We start from the raw sequence: 24,233 nt of genomic DNA, 5'->3' as shown, positions 1-24,233 counted from the left end.
GTTAATTTCAAACATTTTAATCTCAAAAATACTAAAGTAGTTTTAGGAGGCAGTTAAATATAGTTTTTCCTGTTTGGTGTGTGCGAAGTTATGTGCTCTGTGTTAGTGGTTGAATGGTGCACTTACTGGACTGTTGGAATAGCTAGAATGTAGCCATAGTAGTATTTCTGTCATTTGAAGTCTTTACCATTGGATTCTTCTGGTCATCTTTGTTTTGGAGTGGATAAAGACTTCTAGTTCAAGGACAGATGTGTTTCAGTTCAGACAAAGTTTTTGGCTTATACAGGTATTATCAGATGAAGTGCAATTACCAGTCCCAATGATCTCTCAATTCTGCAGTGTATTTGTAAGTATAGGCCAAATCTGGTATAAGGAAACCTTAATTAGGTATTATAACATACAAACAGAATTTCCATTTTATGCTGAACAGTATTATGCCATAGGTTATGCTGAATGTAAATCAGTCCCTAAATTAATGTATTTTATCTTTGCAAAGCTGTCATCATTCTATGTATGAGAAATGCCTCAACAAATAAACATTGAAGGTGTTGGATCGGTATCTCATGTATAATTGAAATTACTATATTAATAGCTTTTCTGTAAAGGAATTTTATGGCAGTTTTTAGAGGAAAAAGGGGTTAAGTAATGATTAAAATGATGATTTGGGAAATAGATTTTATTCCACTGAATGTTAAGGATTTTTTTATTTGCAGCATTTGTTCTTCCATATATATGATGTTCTAGAACAGTATTAGTTTAAGGGTCTTTCTGTAGAATTTTTAACCCAGTGTTTTCAACATTCCTTACAATACTGAAATTGCTGTTTTGGTTTTCTATTACCCACTGGTCTATGAAGCGTTTGCTTAGCAAGGGATGTGATCTTTTAAGCTGCTAGATAGTAATGCTGTTACTTATTAGTTACTATTTCTGCTCTAATGGCTTCAGAATTTTTTAGAGACGTTTGTTTGCCTCTGTTCTTTTTGAGGGACAGGAATTAATTTGGGTGGGTCTGCACCAAGAGAATATCATTAATAGTTGGACATGTAAAATTGAAAAGAGGAGACATCTATTATATAGTGCTTTCTTAAAGTTTAGTTTTTCTTTTTAAGGGGAAAACAAATATGCTGCTTTGACACTTTGAAGAAGTTAAAACCTATAAAGCTTCTAGTAGCTTTTAGCAGTGGTGAACTCCAGCTTTACATTTGTGTTCTTTGCAATATGGGAGAAAAACTGGTAGGACTGCATGCCATTGTAATTAAACTGTTAAACATAGAAACTTGAAGGGAGAAGCTTGTCATACCTGCTTGGGGAGTATCTGTCAGCATATTTAAATGAAATTTTATTTTGAAACTGTATGTTTGTAGTTATTAGCACATTCCTAAGTAGCATAACTAGTTTGTTATCAAATGATGGGAGGTATCTTCAAAACATGTAATAACATTCATTGCACTGTAAACTCTGCACCTCTTGTATTTATTTGCGCTATTTTTATTTTTACAGGATTACAAAGCCATTGACATTTGCTGACTGTGTTGGTGATGAGCTTCCTTTAGGATGGGAAACTGTTTATGATCAACAGATTGGAGTTTATTATATGGACCACATAAATCGTGAGTAGATGTATGACTATTTTGAGGAATAGTAGCAAGATGATGTAAACTGATGGCACTAACTTTGTTTCCGATACCATTTATTCACCTCATGCTACAGTGCGAAAATGCATGCAAGTAGTTTCTATTTTCTCATCTAGTTAGTACCTATTTTCTCATCATTCAAATAGGAGCAAAATCCTTCTTCCATTTGTAAAGAATTTTGCAACTTATGATTTAGTTACAGCGTATAAAACTATTTTGTTTTGCTTTGTCATACTATGAAGTATCGGTAATCTTGTTGTTGCTTTTTGTCATGTGTAAATTAAGATTTTTATACTATACTTTTTTGTATTTCCTATTTTTCCAGTTATCCATAGTTCATTCTTCAGTATTGCATTCTGAGAGAAAAGTGCTAACTTTTAATTAGGAGCACTATGAGATATAGTAATCTCGTCCTCTCTTAAGTAACGTATGTTTTATGCTTTAATATAGTACAAAGTGCTATCAAAAAGACAACAGATGTCCCTTTTGGAAACTAGGAGGGAGAGATTTCCAGTGTTTTCCCTTTTGGACTCTTGCTGAGCTTTGTATCGCCACTGTCTGGCACATTTGCCAGTTCTGCTTTTAAAAAAATGTCTTATCTTTACAGCTTTGTATTACTGCTGCTGTTACTGTTGTGCTGCTATCATTAAGCTTCTTATCATCGAGTGAATGCTTTCAATATTGTGGGAATTGGCAGTTGGCAGGGAGGGAGAAAAGAAGAAAGTGGTTATATGGGCTATCACAGCAATGGTAAATAGCATAATCTGCAAAAACAACCTCAATGCTATCTACTTGAAATCTAGTCAATTAAAAAATATAAGTGTAGAAATAGTTTTTGGCTTCGTGCCATCATTGGAATTACTTGTGTACTGTGGTTTCACAATTACTTATTTTTAAACAACTCCAACAGAATAAGAAATGTTCCCGTGATGTTGTTTGACCCACATAGGCACTTATTTGTTGTGAAATTAACAAAGATCACAAATTAAATAATCAACTTTAAAGAGCTGTTAGTGCACTGATCACCAGGATAGATAGCCGAGACAATTGAAAGGCAATAAATACAGACTGTTAGGTAATTCTTATAATAATGCTGTTTAAAAGATACAGTAGCTTAATGATTGCTGTTTAAACTGTCACAATAACTTTAGTTAATGTTGAAGTTGAAGAAAAAGTGAGGTTTACATCAGAGTACAGCAATGGAGTGCATGTGCACCAACATACGTACGTGTGTGTGAATGCACATAAGAAAAATACAAACGAGGATCTTGGCAACTTTTTTTATCTTGAACTTTGTAAAAGGCTTTAGGAGTCCCTGTAGATAATGAGTAGAACAAGAACTCCCATTGCAATGTTGTGACTGAAAAAAGCTACTAAAGCATTCTACTGATAGGCATCTTTGATAGGAATAACAATCATCATCACATACAAAAAAAAATCACTCCCTTTTGCTTTTCAGACTTTGTTATTAGCTGCTTTACCACAGACAGCAAGTTTGCACTTACAGAAGGGATATTAATCATTGTAGGCATGTCAGATCTGGCTTGCATTTTTTTCTGTGCAGTTGGGAGCAAAAACTGTAGAAGAGTCTTTGCGGAGAGAAATTGAAATCCCAAATGCTCCATAGGAAGGCACAGAAAGAAGATTAATATAAGTGGGTCTGGGAAAGTAAAGCTAATCATATTAGGAATTAAATAAAGGTAATATATGAACAGAGGGATATAAACTTCATAGGGCCTGTGCTGAACTGAGTGAAAGGAATCATTCTGCAATTAACAAGGTTGCAAAATTTGTCTCTTTCATGATAACTAATTACTTGCAGCCCACAGATATTATCCTAAATGGTAATTCAACCGTCACAGTAAAATGGGTTTGTCACCCTGAGGCTAATACAGTGCTTGCATATACAAGCAAGATTTATATTCAGAGGGAAGACAGAGTTGATATTATAGCTGGATAATGATTATTCAAAAATTAGTAGGATACTCTGTCCAATTTTAAACTGTGGACAACAAAGGTACCAATCAAGACTATTAACCTCTTTTGTAGAAGCAAGAACTAATGAATTGACAATCATGTGCATCATGAGATGGTGTCAGGCAAGTGGCAGAGGTGGTATAGGAACTGAAGAAATATTTTTCTGAAATGAGTCCCTTACATTATATTCTGAACTATGTCTAAAATACTTGGAACAGCAACTTCTACGTGAAAACATTCAGACTGCCTTTTGTGGCTGGCCAGGTTAAATGCTTTATACAGCATTGGAGTTCTGTGTTAATTGACAAAACAGAAGTGCTTCGGTTTCAAGAAACACTGTGAGAAAAATGCAAGGGGTAATTCAAAGGGAGTATTTCTGAAGTTATGCTTACCAGGGACCTCTCATGCTTTGTGCACCATCTCAAGCTCTTTGCCCTTGCACCTTTTAAAAGAAAACAGTAATACATCTGATTTTTTCCAAGCCTCTTGCTATGTTTGTTTACCCAGAAAGTAATAAAAAGATTTCTAGGCAATAACTTTCCATTTATATTGAAAAACGCCAGGAACAGAGGAATCTTCTGTAAATCTCAATGGTGCTTCCAACCCTGATCTCCATCTTGTTCTGTAAATTCAGTACTTTGTTGACACCCTTACTAAGCTGCTCTTGGCTTTTGTCCAACCATTGCTTAAAAACCTTGGTGGCTGCCAGCCGCAGAATTCCTTTCCCTCCTCCTCAGAGTCTCGGGAGCCTTTGAAGTTTCCTTTAACCAGTTGGGCATTCCCCAGTGAGGGAATAATATATTCTCTGCGTTTGTCTGGGGCTGTTCTTATATTACTGTAGATTTGTTTGGTGTTTTTTTTTTAATTGGTTATAAAGAAATGAAGGAAGTGAATTTTATCTTACAATGTAGCTTTAGTTTTGCTCTTACATGGCAAACTTGTGTAGAAATCCAGGGCAAAGCGAAGCCTCTGTACTGTGTAAAAACAGAAAAGGACGTCACTACCGTACTGAAGAAGTTTTCTGCCTCAGAAGAATGCTGCTAGCTTTTGAGAAGGCTTCTGAAATAATTTAAGAAGGGATGCAGTGTCCTGTAGTATAGGACCTCAGAAGCTTAAAGTGTGATACAAGATAATGTTCTAGCCTTGGCTGTTTATTGAGATTAGAACTATTAATTTCCTATTCAAAAAGAGATACTTACTGGGACCCAGCTTTTCTGTATCACAAATATTTATTAATTTCTGCATAGTTTCTATAGAGGATTAGCAGTTTTAGGAATATTGTATTTGCACAGATTTCAGGAGTACTTCAGGACAGATGAAGTAGTGTTGCAAATTTATCATGCCCTCGGTAAAGGATGGGCTGCAATGTGAAGTCTGTTTTTCTTCCGCTTGTCCTGCATGCAGAGCAGGATTTATGGAGCCTGGAACAAGCCACAGCACATGCTGGCCTGGGCTGCAGAGGCATTTGGAGGCATTGGAGCTAGAAGGTGCTGCTGGGAATCCAGGGTGTCCCTGGGATGTGGGGAGAAATTGCAGAATTATAGACATGATCTTTATACTGTTGCAATGTGAGGAGTTGTGGGGAGAGAAAAGTTACAGCTGTTGAGAGAAAAGGTTATTAGGAACCTAATATACAAATCTGTTGGAAGTACTGTTCATAGATGAGCTTTGTGTTTTTGCTTATATACTTTGCAAATGACTCTCAAATGGTAGAGCTGCTACTGTGACCTTGACGCCATTAGAGTTCTTAATATGTTGGGCTCAATCTTTTAGAGTTTCTTATTTCATCACTGACATCAATATACTGAATTATGTACACAAGATTAATACAAAACATAACCAGCTTTCATCTCATGAGAAACAAAGTTTGGAAAAAATGACTAGGTGCTTACCTCCTGACTGTGCTGCAGGTTCTGCCACGACTTTGAACACTGACATTGCATCTACAGCAACTCCTTACCACTAGAGCCTCAATCATCAGAAATTAACATTCACATGAGACTTTACGTGGACATCCTCATGTAAAACATATTTATTAGCTTGAGCATCACCACAAAAAGAAAACAAATAAATGAATCAATAATTTTTTAGGATTTTAAAGCATGTGTCCTTCTTAAATGTCTTTGCAACTGCAAAGAGATTGCTGTAGGGTCATAACTTTGAAAATCACTATGTACGGGAAAGATTTTGTGCTGGAAACCTATTTTTGGTTTGTGTTTGAATATGAACTGTTCTAAACCCTGGAAAGGGAAAGTCTGAGAGTGCTGTTTCTTAAGTCAAAAAAAGAAGCAATTTAAATTCTTTTATGGATTTGAGATTAAAACACTAACTTTTCTGTTGGGTGACCTTATTCTTCTTAATTACACAGGTATATTCATTGACCTTTTACTGATTTTATATTTGTGAAGTTATATGTAGTATCTTAAGGTTGTTCCAATAATTTATAAAGTTATGGATTAAGCATTGCAATATCTGTTACTCTCTTACATGGTTCTGGGCTTTTAGATAGTTCTCAGAATTTTCAAGTTGCCTCCAAGGGAAGGTTAGAGCCAAAACGCTGTTTTGATTGGGTTTGCTCTAGTTGGTAAAGAAAAGAATCAAATTTAAATGCCTTTTATATTTGAAAGGGCTTTTCCTGTTCTTCCACTGTGTCCTTCCTTCTCGTCCAGGCTTGAGCACTGAAGTGTTAGGTGTGCTAGTTGAGAACAGTTCTTAACAAAATAGTTTGTACTTTGTGTAATAAAGTGTCTTGCAAATTACTACTTTTTTTTTTTGAATGCTTTTCTCCTTAGAGCTCACGCAAATTGAGGACCCAAGGGAGCAATGGAGAAGGGAGCAGGAACGCATGCTAAAGGAATATTTAGTAGTTGCCCAGGAGGCACTCAATGCCAAGAAGGAGATTTACCAAATAAAGCAGCAGCGTTTTGAACTAGCCCAAGAAGAATATCAACAATTGCACAAAATGTGTGAGGATGACAGCCGTTCTTACGCCAGCTGTGAGTTTACTAGCCTTCTTGTGATTTACCCACCTACCTCTTACAATATGTGGTGTAAGAAATAGTGTGAAGCTGGTTTCCATCATCCAGTTCTCTTCTGAATGAAGAACCTGACTACAGAAGTGATGCGCCATCCTTTGACTCTGCTATTCAGGGACTTCGGTTTCCTGTTAGGTCTATTAGAATATGCCTTTTTGACATTAAACAGGGATATATCCCAGCTAGCATTTCTAGCCATCTTGAAGCTAACCATAGTGATGCTTCATGAAAGGCATCAAATTGAAGACTGAACGTTGCTGGACCAGCCACCTACTTGCACTCCTAAATTCATAGATTATTTGATCCTCAGCAATGGGGGGGCAGGAACCATGAAGTTAGTGGAAGCCTTCTGCAGATCTGTGTTTGGTTTATCGACTTTTTATAGAGTTAGGGACATGGTGTTGTGGTCAAGAGTACCTCTTGATGTAGGAAGCGGTGTTTCATTAGTGCACCTCATTCTTGAATGCCTGCCTCTGATGCTAGTGCTGGTGGTGTAGGTGGTGTAGAGCCTTGATTTCCTGCCCTTTTCGTTCTTCAGGTGTCTCTAGTAACTTGGAGTAGATGGTAGACTTTTTCTGGAATATGAAGTTGTTGCACTGCTGTTATGGCTGTTGGCTGGTGCAGCAGGAAAAGGTGTCTTTACTGAAGAGTCAAAACAGTCTAGTTCAAAGAAGTGTGTCAAGTGCCCCTTCCCTGAAAGTTTTCAAGGCCAGGCTGGATGGGGCTTTGAGCAACCTGGTCTAGTGGAAGGTGTCCCTGCTCATGGCAGGGGGGGTTGGAAGAAAATGATCTTTAAGGTCCCTTCCAACCCAAACCATTCTATGATTCTATGAAGTGCGTATACCCATGAGCCACGTAGAAATGTAGTGGAGTTTCACTGTGCTGGTGGCTTCTCAGTGGCTGCCATGTGTACAGCTATTGTTTGACTGCAGGATTGGCTGGTAAATGCCAAGTACTTGATAAATATGGGAAGCTCTGCTTAGCGCTTACTGAAGACGTTCAAGAAACTTGACCGTGGAGAGGGGGTTAAAGCAGGCATCTGGATAGAAGTGTTTAGCTAGTGATCCAGTGGTATTTATTAATCCAGGGTAATTCCTATGTATGCCAAAATCCTGAATAAAAGATATTTTCTAGGACTGAAGTGTCCCAGATGGTCTTGACCAAGTGTCCTTTTACTGTTGAACTGGGATTCTCTCATCTTTTCTTTAGTTTTTAATATAGGTATTCTGTGAATTGATCTACCACATGATTGTGACAAGTCTCATTTCTCCCTGTTATGTTCAAGTTTCTTAAAAACCATTAAGACTGATAATTTTTTTTCTTACTAAGAAAAATTTTAAAAAGAATTATTGTTTGTCAAGTGTTTAACTACTCTTTAAAGACTTGAAATAGAGTAAATGACAGTGTCTCCAGTATTTTATCAGAAAAATTGCAATATTTCTGTGGGCTATTCTGTTGAATTACTTCAGGTGAATATATGGAAAGAAACTTCTGTTGAAGATAATATACTCAAAAAATATAAACTGTTTTTCAGCTCTTGGAAAGACAAGTTGCTTGAAACAGCAACAAAATATGACTGAAAATGACAAAATTAGAGGTTATCTGTAGTGTGAGTGCAAATGCTACGTCAATTGACTTTTATGTTTCTCAGTCTTCTGATAGTTTTATTTTTTAGATATATCTATGGAATTGATAATGTAAAATCATTTAAATAAAACGTCTTGTTTTGAGGTGAAAAAATATTTTAATTTTCTACAGATGTGTTAATATATTTCATATTGGTTTAAAGTCATATGCATCTGTTTTGAGAAAATGGGATGGGCTGATTAGTCAGATGATATATTTTAAAAAAAATAATGAAATCCCTTTGGGGATTAATCATGCTGTCAACTCGAGGTTCCCCAGGGCTTCTCCACTTATTTTTGTTAATTTGACTCCTTCGCTCCACTCTGGGATGCTTGCTTCTCCATTTATTGTACAGAAATACTAGGCTCCTAGTTCAAGTGCAATTAGATGGCCAAAGTTGGGTGCTTACACCTGACTCCGCCACCACTTGTTTAAATCTGTTGCGTTAAAAGAACTAAAACTTCACAAACTGTTTTCCTCCTCTCTGCTTCTGGGTGCTGCCATTGACTCAGTGTCGTGTGCTCATGAGTGGGAGGTGGTGTGAGCTCAGCTGTGGGTTGGCAGGGAGGTGCCCATGCAGCAGTTTTGTGACTCAGTTGTGATCAGTGCTGTTTAAAAAAAAAAAATCCATAGAAAATCCTGGATTTAGAGAATTAGTCCAGGCATGACTACTCATTTTGGCAAGTTTCTGCATGCTTGACATGACCTTGGCATTGCAGTATTCTTTTGAGAGTTGAAAGGCTCAGTGCAATGCAGACATGGATATGGGTTTCAAAGCAGCAGCCTTCAGCTCTACAAAAGGATGGTAGGTCTAATAGCACAACCCCATCCATTTGCATACCGGGAATTTTTCAGTGGGTCATTGCTGCTGTCAATGGCTCACTCAATAAATCATGGTTGGTCTTGCCCAGGCTGTCCTCTAGAACCTTTACTTCATCTGCCTGGGCTTTAGCTTGTGATGCCACAGCTTGAAATCATCTCCTGACTTGAGATACACTGTGTTAAGAGCTCGCTTGCCAGAGGTTGATATGTATGTCGGTTCCCTGCACTGTTGCTTTAAGTGGCAACTTCTCTCTGTAACTGATTGAATTTTGTTCTGACAGTAGTTTTTTTGCTTTGGTCCCTATCGTACTGTCAATTCAACATACCTAGGAAGCGATTAGCAATTGTTAATGTTACACAAATTGCTTGCATCAGTAAATACCACCATCCTGTCATGGAAGCTGGTGGCTTTTAGGCAATATGCAGTGCTGCTATATACAATTTTTATTGTTGTTCAGGACAAAAGAAAAAATTCAGGCAGGCCAAGGTAATTCTTTAGTTGTACTTCAGCACAGAGGATTATTTTAAAACCTAGTGACTTCTAACACATAATAGACCACTACATTCATTCTAAGTAGTGCCACATCTTAACAAGTGTATTAAAGAAGAAAAAATATTAATGTAAAATGCTGTTCTCCATCTGTTTAGCATTCTCTGGATTTTCAACTAACACCAAGTATGATCCATATCAGATTAAAGCAGAAATAGCCAGCCGTCGTGACAGAGTGAGTAATCTTTTTTCATTTTGTAAAAATATGAATTAGACACGGGGAAGGGAAGGTGGGGGGGGAAACTATGTGTGTTTCTTCTACCTTAGTATTTACACTGGACGTTACATGCATTTTTGGAAGTAATAAAATTTGCTTTTCTACTCTTACATGTTGTTCTATTAAAATGAATCTATATTTACTGCATTTCAGTGATTTGCAAAGTAATGCTTTTTCCATGTTACAAGCATAAAGATTTTTGTCATGGATATCAGAGGTAAACTCAACCAGGCTTTCAGAAATTGCTTTCTCTGTGCGAACTGCTACAAGCAGTAAATATGCTACGGCCAAATTCTTTCATGATTAAGTGCAGTTCAAAACCACTGTCTTCATATTTTCCCATTTGCCCATTTTCAGTGGGGTTCCGTGGATGTCATTGAACTCTAGATTTAGCCATTTATATGGAAATCTGTTCACAATTCAGTAGACATGTTGGCCAAATAGAACTTTTTGGCTCCTATGAGGGGAGGAGAGTTCAAGCATTCTGACAGTGATAGACAGTTCTGTACTAACAATGTTCCATTGTTATTTTTAAACTAGAATCATTCTTTTTGCACGGTTTTTGATGAAGAATAGCGGACTTCTTGAATTTCTCCCATGCTGCTTTAGCAAAGCGTTGAAGTCAGCATGTTCGTTTCAAGCAAATTGATATAGCAGTCATAAACAATTATAAAAAGCAGTATGTAATATTAAGCTCTAGAACCTATTTCTAAATTGTATGTTTCTTTTTATTAATGGATAAAACGGGATTTAGCATGCCAGGCACTCAGCTCACAAAATAAACAAAAAATACTGATCTTTGCAGGATAGTGTTCCATTTTTGTTGTAGTGACCACTTTTCACGAGTGCCTCTGAAAATAAATCCCGTTCACCACCCTTCAAAGGCATTTATTCTATCTGTATAAGTTTACTACATGCTGACTAGTGTTTGCTTCTTTTACATGCTCTAAATGTCAGCATATTCTAAACAAGAAAACAAGCCTTATTTATTTAAAAAATACTTAAAGAAAATAAACAAAGTTTTCACTTATGAGACTATTTATCTCTGTTTCTGCATCTTAAAACATAATGGTCTCCTAAGTGCACAGGATAACTTTCAACTGAATGTGTGCAAAGGCATTGAGTTGGTTCAGGTAATAGAATAAAATATGCACTATGAAGTGTGTGTACATGGTATTAGTGATGCTTTTTTTTTTTTTTTTTTAGTTTTGCTTTTGAGTGTTGAAAGTGTTGATGAGGGTGTAGGAGCTTTTTGGGAGCTGGTGTGATGTGTTCTTGTCCTTTCCTCAAAACACATAGAGAAGCGGAGGGCCATGCAGGATGGTGGGACTCTGACAGTCCTGGTTTGCATCCCTGGAACTGCTGTGAAGCCCCTCACTCTTGGACTAGAGCTGACAAAATTAACTTATCCTGGATATGTATGAAATGTGTGTGGTTGTTTTTTTTTGTTGTTTGTTTGTTTTTTTACTAATAGTTTTGTCATGTATTGACCTACATGTGAAAATCAAGAGCACTGCAGGTAAATTTTAGAAAAGGTACCAAGTTTGATGGCTTTAGATGAGAGAGCTTTTTTCTTCCATCCCTGTCCTTTTTTGGTCTCTCAGTTCAGTCATGTCTCACTACTCCATGCCAAAACACCTCCATTCCCCCCATTTGTCCATAGTCCCTTGCATCTTCCTCCCCCTGTTGCTCTCGGTTATCTGTCAGCTTTGGAGGGCAAGAAGCTATTTCTTTGCAGATCATTCTTGGTGCTGATAGCGCTCTTCTGAGGTCTGCCCAACCTACTCAGGTAACTTTTCATAAAACCACAAAAATATGTTTTTGCAGACATTGCTGCTTTGTCACTTTTGATTTGTGTTCACTAGTTGGATCAAGGTAACTGTTGGGGGTATTGAGAGGGCAGGACAATATGAAAATTACTGTGGGAAACCAGGCTGCCATTTCTGGGTGAAAGGCCAATTCTGTTGCCAGTCAATTTGTCTTGGATTGAAAAATAAATAGGATTGAATGTTCAGTTGTTTCTTAAGTTGACTAAAGAGTTGAAGACAGCTGAGAGCTGCTTGTCTGGTACAAGGGGAAAAGAAAGATCATATGGATTGAAACTTGTGAGCTGTTAGCGTAAGCTATTGGGAGGTAGGAAACCAATAGAATAGATGAGGAAACTGATACTTTGAAAGTTGAATGTTGTGACTGCTGTTTGATTGGTCATGTATTTCAGAAAGTCTTCTGTTATTTTAATGCAAATTTTAAAGCAAAAAAAAAAGATAACTTCGATTATAATTTCCACTTTTTGAAGTAACTTAAGGTTTTGTATTTGAAAAACAATTATTTTTATTATGAAAGTTTGTTACATATTATTACTTTATTTTGTTATATTCAGCTTTCTAGGCTAAAACGAGAATTGGCACAGATGAAGCAGGAGCTGCAGTATAAGGAAAAAGGAGTGGAAACTCTGCAAGAGTAAGTTAAGACTTTGTGGGAGGATATTTTTTTTTTATTTATTCTCCTTGGAATGAATTTCTTAGAAAACGATTGCAAAAAAAAGAAAAGTTTGAAACCTTTTAATTGCTTTGCTTCAGAGTTTCTGCTATGACAGTGATGTGGGGTGAGAACAGTATGAAATGATGGAAGAAGGGTTGGACAGAATTGGTTGGAATGATGATTTCATAGATCCACATGCAAAACCAGTTTATAGGCCCTGCTTTTTAACTCTTCCTGAAAATGTGGTTGAGGTGGAATTAGATTTAAAAAAAAATATTTTTCAAACATTTTCTGGTGTTACCTACCACCTGGAGTACAGCCAGAAGCACCATGCAGTGGAGCAGTTATCCCGTGAAGAGTATGAATGCTTTGTGGCTGGGCACAATACTTCTCCTGGGGGAGAGGCTGTACGCTACAACACTGCTTCTACTCCTACCTGATGGTCGGGCCGTCTCATTCTGCACATTATACCTTATAAATAAGTCTGTACAGTAGATCTGATCATCTGTGAGACCTTGGATTTTGTTGCGTGTCTGCAGAATCAGTGGATATAAATGTGACTCCTTGTCTCCTCCCTGGGAGGAAAGGTAGCTCGGGGTAATTTGCCACTGCTCCCAGGGCTATTAGGTAGCCTATGCTCTTGTTTCCATCACTCTCAGTGGTGGCAAAAGTTGTGAAGTGTTGTGGTAGCCCCTCTCCCTGCTACTCTTCCTGCAGGCCATCAGATGGGAACTGAGTGCTTTCCATCTGTGCGCTGCTTAATCACCTACACAGGCAGCACAAATGCGGGAAGCCCAGTGGGATAGGGAGAGGGGTTGCTAGGCTGTGGGAAAGATGGCAGGTAAACAGAAGTTGTTGAGATTTCCAGGTCTGTTCAACAAGGCTAGAGGCTAGACCATATGTTGAACAGTTCTTGGATTTTCCTTGGACGTGTGGCCATGCATTTACAAATCTTGGCCTTTTTACCAGCATGCATGTGGACCAACTGCCTAATGCAGGTTCTTCCTGAAAACATTGAAATGCTTCTGATGTGTTTTGCAGCGTCAGTACAGTATCCATGGAAATATTTTGAAGCTTTGGATTTATTGCACTGGTGCTACAAAGCATGGGTGCACACTTTCACTCCGGGAATCCTGGCAATGTTCTGGGGATCCCAGAGCAATTAGGTTACTTATTCTCCAACTTAGATTTTTTGATTGGTATTACGTTAACAAAAAAATATAAACTCAGATTTTACTTTTAAAGAAGAGGGAGTAGCCCATGCACTTCATATTGGTTTTTGGTTTTGCTTTTTTTTTTAAGCTTACAAGGTTCTTTTGTTTTATAATGCATTTTAAAAGCTTCAGAGAAGAAAAATTATTCAACTAAAATCCTTCATTGGCAGATATATTGCAATTGTTTTCAGGCATTAATATATTTTTATTGACTACATGAAGCATTTACAGGTATTTAGGGGAATTGTTAACGTATTTAACTGAAAGTTAGTGAAGCAAAGCACTGAGTATATTGAAACAGCAAATATTTTAAGTAATATTTTAAGTATAGTCAACATCTTAGGATGGTGGCCTAATACGTAAGCAGTAACATAGCAAAAGCAATTTTGTTTTAAGATTCTTAATTGTATTTTCTTTGAGTAAGTAAGAATTGCTTTGCCTTTTCTACTTTGTTTTCCTTCTCTTGGTTATTGGGTTATTTTAAGGGTACAGGTTCAATTGTTTTATAAAAGGACCGACAACTTGACTAGGATGATGAAAGTATTTGAAAGCCATTTGAAACTCGAGATTGTTTTAATTAAAACAAATTCATTTAAGATAGTCCAGCAAAGTAGTGCAACTTTTTGAAAAGTAAAGTCTGTGAATGATTAAGAATGCAAATGTTAGTCTTGGATTTTAGCCCAAGTGAAGTTGCCTGTACTCCAAGAGGGGAGAGTATACGGATACTTCAAGAAGGGAGAGATGTTCAAGACAAGAATTATTTTAAAGTGTATCTCATTAGTCAGTGGGCACTCTAATCGTCCAGTTTAAAAGTTCAAGCATGACAACTCAACTTAGTACTTTGGTGCTGCTCACTGCTGCTGTTGCTACAGTCACTCTTGTCCTGTTGGTGCACTGGGGGGCATTTGTTGTTGCTTACTGAAGCTGGGGAGAAGGTCTTGCCTGTGCATTACCCAGGATTGCAGTGGATTTGTCAGTGTTTGTGCCTTGCAGAGCTCTGCTCTCTGCAGTGACTTCTTCACTTGTGAACCAGAGGCTTGTGGGTTTTGTTTTGTGTTTAAGTATTTTTTTAATTGCCTTTCTGGTTAAGATACGTGCTTTCTTTTGAGTATTTTGCCTTGTGTGTGAAATGAGCCAATTTGGAGTGTTCTTGCACTGTCTAACGACTCTTCTCTTCAAGAGAAGTTTCTCTAGCCTCCTTGTGTAGTCACCAGACAAATCAGGCTAAAGGCCTAACTGTGCTCTAGGTTGTCGCTGGGCGATCTCTCCCCTACTCCTTTTATTTGTCAGGAGAAAAGGGTTATCCAAGTCGAGTACTAAAGTTGAAGTATTTTATTTTTTGCATATCTACAAAGTAAGTGTACTGTATGAAAAGAAACTCATTGGTCCTTCTTTAAAACAAAAATTCTGGGGTCTCCTTCCCCCTCCCCCTGCCTTCTTTAAAACAAAAAAACCCCAAAACCCCACAACAAAGTTTCTTACATCTCAGACATTTCCCCTTTTTGTTTCCTTTTCTACATTTTTGGTCTGTATAATTTTTTTCCTTCTTGTGCTAGGTCAAATCTTCAAGTGACTGCCAAACTAGAATGGCATGCATCCTGTTCAGCTGTTTTAAAGCCATGTTCTTTGCTTTATTTCAAGTACAAGCCAAGAACAATATTAGGAGCTGTCACACTTTGGGCTTCACATCTGGCTGAATGTTTGCTTTGAAAGTCTGACCAGAATGGCATTATGAGCAGGTATCAGAACCTGCTGCTGTGCAACTCCCTCTCCAGTTTCTGTTGAGTAGAGCTCTCAGAGAAGCGACAAATTTTATGGTGGGGATGGTGAAGTTGTTCAGTATTTCCATCATTTCATGTTGCTGCCTGATTCAGATGCCTTTGTTAAATGCAAATCTCTTGCATTGACATTTTCCACGTACAGTGTCTGCCTTGGACTGTGTTTTGTTTTCTGTTCTTTTCAATTTTAGTAAAATGGCTTAGCCATCTTTGAGGAGAATTAAAAAAAAAAAACCACACAACAAACCCACAAAACAGCTAGAGAAAAGCGGGGTTTTATGGGGGGAGAGAGGATTGAAGGTTTTTTTTTATTAAATAGCTCTACAACTCCAATACAGTCAGAATTTCAAATTTTGTAGTGCTGCGGCTTTTTGTTAGGGCTGTATTTCCTACAGTTTCATCCAAATTTGGCAATGTTGTGATAAGCTTTTAGACATCACAGTCTGTCCTTGCCCACTGGAGGCTTTCTAGAGCTGACTCTTTAAAGCCTGCAAAGATCCCACCCTGCGTGACCATGTTCCTCAGCCTCTACAGGCGCCTCTGCGCTGAGGTGTGGCTGGTCCTGTTGCAGTCCAGATTTGCAGGGTTAAAGATGAGCCTTTCCTGGAATGAATCCCTTCTTCTGACCCAGCAGGCAGCAGGGGTTGAGAGCGAGGAGCAGTTCCTCCTCGCCTGTATTTTCAGTGACCCTTCTGATCACAGGCAGGAATTTTGGAGGAAGAAGGCGTTTAGCAACAAAGGAAATGAGAACTCGGCTAGTTGGCTACGAGAGCGGAGGGAATGCTGATACAAGTTGGGAGAGACAGGGAATTAGGACTGACTAAAATTTGTAGCTACAGACTAGTTTAAGAGGATATAAGACCTGACAAGAGCTTTAAAATTAGATTTTAATTCAACTACAGACCTGTGCTTTGGTGAGGATGGAAGGAGTTTTGCATCTTTAAAAGCATGTGAAGGAAAATAGAGGAACATGGAAACTGCCCTATAGGATTGACACTATTGCGAGTGTATTAATAGTCTGTGTATCCTAGAAACATCTTCCTCAGAAAATGTGTACTTTATTCATAGTTTTGTGTAGTAGGTGAATGTTCTTTCTGTTCATACAAAGGTCTAATCTGTATTTGTATCATGCTGTTTTCATTAATAAAATGGAAGAGTCCTGTTCACTTTGTGGCTTTCAAAACTAGAGCTTTATGAAAGCAGGAAAAAAACCCGAGCAACCAGACAATAAATAACAAGTAATTTTGTAAGATACTTAAGTCAGTTTGGGTTGACAGCAATACTGATTTAAACTCAAATATTTCTGGCAGCAGAAACGTTTTTGATTCTTTCCTTAAACAAGTATCAGTTCACAAGTTGGGCTCCAAAGTGACGTCCAGGAACATGAACATGTGGTTAACTGGACAAAAATCTGGTTGAAATTAAATAATTTCCTTTTCCTGAAATGCCACCTTGGACCTGGCAAACAGTATAATGAGCAGTTGTGTAGGAGGCATTTTCAGGTCTAATGTTTGGGTGGAATCTATGTTCTTAACATTAAGGTAACCTTCAGATAAAACCACATTACCTTTTTCATGTAACTTTTGGTGAATTGGATTAGTTGTTTTACCGTGGTTTATCTAATCTTTTCAGGATTTTAACTAAAAATTAGTGAAGACTCAAATAAACATCTTAAAAGGAAAACAAAACTAACCAAACAAAATGCTTTAATGCACATGACATTTAAGTCCTTTCTTGTTCTTGAACCAAAAATCATAAAGGCTTACACATTTATTTTTTTTTAGTGCAACACGGGGAAAATTGTGCTTAATCAGAATTATTTTACATTGCCTCTAAAAGCAGGAACTGTCAGAAAAACAAACAAACCAAAACTGTAGAAACCCAACCTGCATTTTTTTTTCCTAAATATTGTGAGCTGCATGATAAAACGACAGGATTTTCATTCAAGCCTTCTGATTTTTCATTTTAATATTTTAATTTTAAAGCAAGTAACCTGCTGCAAGTGGAATGTCACTGATTTTGTTTAACTGGAAGAACATGTTGAGTGAGTGTTGTTGACACTCGTAGCTTTATATAATGCCTATCTTGAAACTCTTAGTTATTCTAAATATTTTAAATAGAGTTTGAGTATTCTTGCCATATATGTATAGCATACCGTCTCCTACTACATCTTTTTATAAACTGTTGTCTATGTAATGACTGATGTATGTTTTATTGTTAATTCTGTTAAGCAGTCACCTTTTCCTGGAGATGTTCATTCTTAGCATTGGCTTAGGGACCATACCACTTTTTTTCTGTATACACGCTTTCTACGCTAGATTAGCAGGAAAATTGAGGTTTTCGTATTTTAACAGGAATTTAGCACAGTTTTCACTAATTGGTGTGGGTATCCTGTTTAAAATCCCATAACCATTTGTTATAAATCCAAGACCAAATGGTACTTCTCTAAGTTCTGCAGAGTCTCTGGTCTTGTTCTTTATCTGTAAATCAAAGCAGGTTATCAAAGTGATACACTTGACTAGGCTTCTATGTCCTGATCTGTTGTCCTTTACTATCGTGAACTGCTGGGAAAAAAAAGTTGAGAACCGAGATAGTGGATATCCTACTTAGGATGAGATATTTTTTTATGTCAAGGTGGAAACGGTAGTAGTGCTTCAACCTGATGTAGCGAGTAGCTCTCTTGCTCCTTGCTGAGTTTGCATTTGAAATCTTCTGGGATGGTCCCATGTGATGTTCCTTAGTGCAGGACGATGATGTCTTCTAGAAAAGATACTCAAAGTTGCCTGTAATGGCAGGAAAGTGTTTGCAATAAAATTTGAGGAATTAAAAATTTATTCCCAAGAAAATGAAACACCTTTGTTAGAAACTTCTAAAGCAAGATCAGATAGAAGTCCTGGAGGAGGTGTTGCAATATGTTGTGCTACGTGGAAAATGTGACAGCTAATATCTTTATCTTTTGAGTTACTGTTGAGTAGGTTAGTTTTAGGTTGATTTTACTTTTGTTATGTGAAGTAGTCCACAGACCTTGCCTGTAAGTAAGTTCTGTATTAGGACATTAAAACCAGGAAATTTGTTGGTTCTGCAAAACCTGGGTAGATAATTGCATTGCTTTGTCTTTAGAGTGTACTTGGTTGGCACCGTTTTGTTAATTCCAAGTAGAGTATCATTTTATTCCTGGAAATTAAGAGGTACATGAATAAACAAGAGGTTATAAAACATCTTTGTGCTTCCTATTTATGTGAAAATTCCTGAATGTGTCTTAATCTTTTCAACAGGATTGATCGTAAGATGTCAAGTGCTCATACAAACTACAGACTGGATGAAGCACAAGCTATAATGAGTGAACTTCGAACCATAAAGAAAGCTATATGCACAGGTGAAAAAGAAAGGCAGGACCTTATGCAGGTAAAAATACGCTACTGAACAAATAGCTGCCAAAAAGTAATAACTTACCTCTGTTTTCTTGTTTGTGATTGCATTGTGGCTACCGACTTTAAATAAGGAAGTGGAGTGGCCTAAACTGATTTTTCTGTTTGATAATTGCCAATAGCAGGCATCTCAAAAGACATAAGTGGTCACGGTTTGTACTGTGAACACAAGTTTTCATGTACATTTCATAATTTTTTCTTAGATAATCTACTATCCTTATATTTAGATCATGTTTATTGAATATAGCTTTCCATTACTGCTGACTATATCAAAGATTACTATGGTGTAATTGTGCTGCATTTAAACAAAATATCTTTAAGTGTAATGGTATTTGTTCAATGTCTCTTTGTATCACCTATAATGAAGTAGTACTGAGAATTCATGTGCTAAAATGTTTACCAATTTGTCTGCCATGGTTTCCCTTTTATAAGTATTTCACAAAACTGGATCTCTATGTCACTGTGCTGCAGTTAGTGCTTTTTCACCACAAACTCTCCTGTTAAGTACCCATACCAAGACATATGTTAATTTCAAAGGTTTTCTCAAAAACCTCAAAGCGTATGATTAGATACAACGTATAAAGAAACCATCATGCAAGCTTTAAATTATTTTATGAATCAGAACATGAGGGTTGAGGGGAGATAGGTGCCTGAGTAGTAATCTAACTTTTGAATGGATTCTTCATCCTGCTTTGAGCTCTCAGTTGCTATGTCTGCGTTATTCATGGGATGGGAGCTTGATCAAAGAGCCAGGAGCCTCTACTACTACAGGGACATCGGTATAGACTTGCTCAAATACACTGCAGGTACAGAGGGGGGACAAGGACAGTTCTCTTCACCCAGTCTTCAAACTGCTATATGGAAAAAGGCATCTTTGTAACCTAATTTTTCGGGACAGTACTAAATTAATATTGTCATTCAAACATTTTCTTTCAGTTTTCTGTGCAGTAGTGTTTTGCTGTTTTGTTGTGGTTTTTTTTAATTGTTAAATGATATGAGTAGCTTGTAATATGCATATATATTATATGTGTATGTATATGCATATATATGTGTATGTATATGCATATATATATAATGAATTTCCAGTTATACAATTATTCAGTCTCCAAAGCATTAGCCAAAGGTCAGCTGATGGACCACAAATCCTTGTTCAAGTAGACAGAACATTTAAGTCACTATGAAAAGTTTCTGCCTTGGCAAGTTTTAACATATTTGGTATTTTGTGTTGGCCAAGTTTTAAAGTGATTCTCAGTCTTCCACACGCCTGGCTAGCAAGAAATGATTAGAAAGGCAGTTCTTCATGGATGCAGTGACGCACATTTTAGGAAACTAACTTGTAATTTAAAGACTTGTGTGTGAGATCTTGGAGCAGCTTTAACTACTGGCCTTGTTTTGACTCCCCCACTAGATTCCCCCCCCCCCCCCCCCCCCCCCCTTTTCCTTACATTTTCGGTCTTCAGTGGCACTAAATCCAGCTGTAAACATTGAGGTGCCTCAAAAATCATATCAGATCAAACTTTAAGTGCACTTACAGTTCCTTTAAATATGGTATTGAGAGAGTTAGAAGTCTAGGATCAAGCTTAGCATCAGGGATTGGACAATGCTGGCAGCACCAAAATGTAGAGGTTGCACAAGACAGAAGCGAAAATGAAAAGTGTTGCCATCCTTCTTCATGGGTCTACGTGACATAGAGGAAATACTAGTCTAGGAGCTATCATTTTTATAATTAATGACAATCTGTTGTGATAGCATCCAATAATAGACATATAATCCAGGAGAATCTAGAAAATCATTGTTCCACGCAGGCCTAGCATGCAAAACAGTTCTGCATGTTTTGTCGCAATTGTAATAAGTAAATGTAATGCTGTACTTTACCTCATCTACAGTTGTAAGAATTGTGTATTACTGCCAACTTATTGTGCTCAGCAAAAATATCCAGCTTTCTGACTGATATTTTTTAAAAATTTTGACCAAAAAAAAATTAAGTAATTTTTGTTGTCACCAAACTTTTCTGTGCTTTGTCTTTTTATAATTAGTTGAAGATTATTGTTACGGATTTATTTAGCTTTGTCGAACAAGTGCATGTCTATTTTAAGTATCTTCCTAATGAGTTCAGAATTAGTTTTTTAATTTCCTATCAATTTTGAAATTGTTTTGTCCTCCCAGATGCTACATTGTAAAGCTATTGTTGGTGAGACAAGCTTTCTTATGCAAAACTTTTTGTTTCGAAAGTTGTTTATAGAGGAGCTTGAAGTATTGTGTAAACAGATAGGTTTTTATTTCAGAGAAAGGAAATAGACAGTTTCTTACTATTTCTTAGTTTAAATCTGGCCAGTGTAAGCAACAGAACTAAACACAGAAGTGACTCAGTCTTGTGTAGGTGCTTGGAAAATTGTAGCTGTCATAAAAATTTGATAATTGGATTGAGTTGTGTGAGAGAAGGCTGATGGGGGAAGAAGAGGGTGGTCAGATTTAAACTGGGTGCTGTGGTTACAAATAAAGCCAAATATGCGGTCTCACTGCTCAAAAAAAGTGGGTGAGCTTTTTATGCAAGATTGAGTAATCAAGGTGCTGGTTAGATTCCTGGAAGCAGCATGGGTCTCTCTTCCCAACCCTTTCATACTTTTGGTTCTGTTCAGTATGTGCATATGCTTTTAAAATGTTGTCCTTTATCCTTAGGAAGCATTAGAGTATGGTTTTTGTGTTTGGTTTTTTTGTTTTGTTTTGTTTTTTCTTTAATTTGTTTTTTCTTTTCCTTTCTTTTCCTTACCAGTTAACTAAGCTAACTAGGTTAGATAGGAACTGCACTGAAATTGTATATGGCAGAGAGCTCCCAGATCAGATAGCAAGAGATCAACGTTGAAGTGACAGTGCTCATTTCTCTCCTTTTGAGGAGGTCGGGGCTGCTCTGCCTAGAACTTCACATCCATATGATAGGCTGATCTGGTAGTTTCTGTGGGATTGCTATGAACAATCCATAAACCCCAGATGAAAGATGGATTCCTCCATATACCTGGGGAGGAGGATATTACTCCTAGCAGTTCATGTAAATTGTTTCTATCTAAAAGTATGTTAACTCCGGTTGTAGTTTCCCATGTTGGGATTGCTGGAGGCTGTGCTTTCACTGAGTTCATCCAACTAGAACTCAAACCATATATGTTTATCCTAGAGCATAGTCACCTATGCATGTAGATGTAAGTTAAGGTGATGCTACTTGGTGATTGCCACCTGCCAAATGCTATATAATTTTTAAGTAGTATCCAGGGTTCAGCAGCTGTGCCTGGTTAGGAAGCCTGGCCAGCAGCCAAGCATCCTTTTGTTACCTAATTGGAGATGCTGGAGGGTGTCAGGAGCACAGCAGGAGTGCATGAAATAGCTGAAATATGGGAAGAAGTTTAGGTTGAAGTTCTGGCATCAGGGCCTTTGGTGTTACATATGCCTGTAACACAATACACATTAGCCAAAGGTGCCAGGTGTGACATAGCTTATTTGGGAGAAACCTCAGACTTTCTGTTTGCTCAGTTTTTGTTCAATTCACTGGCTCAGCTTTACTGGGAAGAGGACAAGTTAAATGTTTGATGTTTGTGTATCCGTGATTTGAAATTATTATTTCCATGTTATAAACCATTAGGGTTCCATTTTGATCCTCTATAGAGCAGGAGACTGATGGATGATTTCCAGTGAGTTTTGATAAAGGGTGTTGGATGGGACTCTGCAAGGTTCAGTTTTCATAAAGTGGAAGACACTTTGGTTTTCTTCTTGCCACGTTGTGGAGTAGTTCATTTGGCAACAAGTCTTGGAGGATAGAGACACTAGCTAGGGACTTCTCAGCAATAGAACTTGAATTTTGCTTTATGGGGACTAAGAGGAAACTATTTTGTTTGTCCTTCATACTAAGGACATACTAGGTACCTACATCTCTCCCTGCCTCTTTCCAGTAGGCAGAAGACAAAGTATATATTCAGGGGGGTGGCAGGGAGGAGCAGAAGCTCCCCTCTCTTGTGTCTAGGGAGCCTTCCTGCTCCTGTGTCCTGTACCAGGCTGGGTATTCTCCCTCTTTTTTGTCTCTGGTGGAGGCAGGCGTGAGGGAGGGACCAGTATATAATGCGAATGAAGGGACAGAGTATGTATGTTGGAAATGGAGGCCACCAGAAAAAGCTACTTTTTCTGGCTAGTTTCAGTCCTACTGCAATTCCTACAGATGCTTCCTAGGCTCTGAATCTGGATACCTTCATCTGCAAGGTGGTCTTGCCATTCTGTGAGCAGCAACCAATTGCTGTTATAGAGATTCATCTTCTTGACTCCATTAGTTGAGTTTGGTAGGGGAGCACAAGGGTGAAATCAGCTGTCATAAAAATAACAATCAATACAAGGTATTCATCAAGTTGAATGTGATGGCAGTAGTGGCTAAGGAATGTAACCTGGGCAGAAGATGGCAAAAGGGCAGGTGAATCATACTTGTCTTCCCTATCAGCTAACCTGAAAATTGACAGCTGCTACTTTTAAAGAACTGTAAGCCATACAAAAGTTAAAACATTCATAGATCTAAAACAAATAACTGGAAAAAAACCCTGTTTACTGTTAGATGCATCTTTTAACAGGAGAGGTTTATTTCAAAGCAAAGCTTCTGCATGTTAGTAACAAAATGATGAATTTTACATTCTGTAAATAGCTCTTTATAGGCAAGCTACCTGTCATATTTCTAATTAGATTTTTTTATTAATAAAATAATTATAAAATTAGGGTTTTTTTCTTAATTATTATTTTTTAATCTCTTCTCCTGTAGAGCCTGGCCAAGTTAACAGATGGATTCAGGAATAGCTGTTGTATTACAGATTCCCTGCAGGATCTCCAGCACAATTCTAGTTCACTCAGTGACTCCTGTTTACCTCAACAACACTGCGATGCTTGTTCTCAGACTGACATCACTGGAGAGGTATGTGTTCCTACGTGAGACATTTGCTGTAGAAAATAACCTGGTTTTGTACTATAGTGATACATCGTTATTTCCTGTTGTAATTTAAGAGGTGTTGGCCATTGCAGAACGAAAAAACTAAAGCGATATTGGTGGTGAGGGAGTTGCATTTGCTTATTGTTTCCAGAGCATGTAAACAGTGCTTAAGAGTGGTGGGTTTTATGGTTCTGCTACTTGAGCATGGCACAGGAGTGTGTTTGAAGGTCAGTGACAGGTAAAATCAGCTCCTAGACTCAGCCAGCCCGGCAGAGCACTTCTCGCATCATCACTTTGGTGACTGCAGGTTCATCTCAGCTTTTGCTGAGGTGTCCGCAGACCCCTTCTCATAGTGATGCAGGAAGGAAAGAACCACTTTGGCCATCTTGAAGTTGCAGTAGAGACCTGATTGTGCAACATTGTGCCATGTTAGTCTACTGGTAGTAGTGATTGATTTATTTATTTTAAATCTTGTTTTTATCATGCTTGTCATCATCCTTCATGCATATTAAAGATGTAG

The 24,233-nt window shown here is 37.7% G+C and overlaps 1 protein-coding gene across 2 annotated transcripts in view; it reads left to right on the top strand.

Annotated features, from left to right (window-relative positions):
- WWC3 (WWC family member 3) overlaps positions 1–24,233 on the top strand; it is a 103,065-nt gene that overhangs the window by 39,015 nt on the left and 39,817 nt on the right. For both annotated transcript variants that reach the window (XM_074168390.1, XM_074168480.1), the window contains exons 2-7: positions 1,501–1,610; positions 6,404–6,607; positions 9,743–9,819; positions 12,242–12,321; positions 18,610–18,739; positions 23,549–23,698. In XM_074168390.1, coding sequence (XP_074024491.1) covers positions 1,501–1,610; positions 6,404–6,607; positions 9,743–9,819; positions 12,242–12,321; positions 18,610–18,739; positions 23,549–23,698 — 751 coding nt within the window. The remainder of the gene's footprint in view (positions 1–1,500; positions 1,611–6,403; positions 6,608–9,742; positions 9,820–12,241; positions 12,322–18,609; positions 18,740–23,548; positions 23,699–24,233) is intronic.

The sequence above is a fragment of the Numenius arquata genome, chromosome 1, assembly GCF_964106895.1.
Source record: "Numenius arquata chromosome 1, bNumArq3.hap1.1, whole genome shotgun sequence".
Taxonomy (NCBI): domain Eukaryota; kingdom Metazoa; phylum Chordata; class Aves; order Charadriiformes; family Scolopacidae; genus Numenius; species Numenius arquata.
This window is presented reverse-complemented; position numbering and strand designations above follow the sequence as displayed.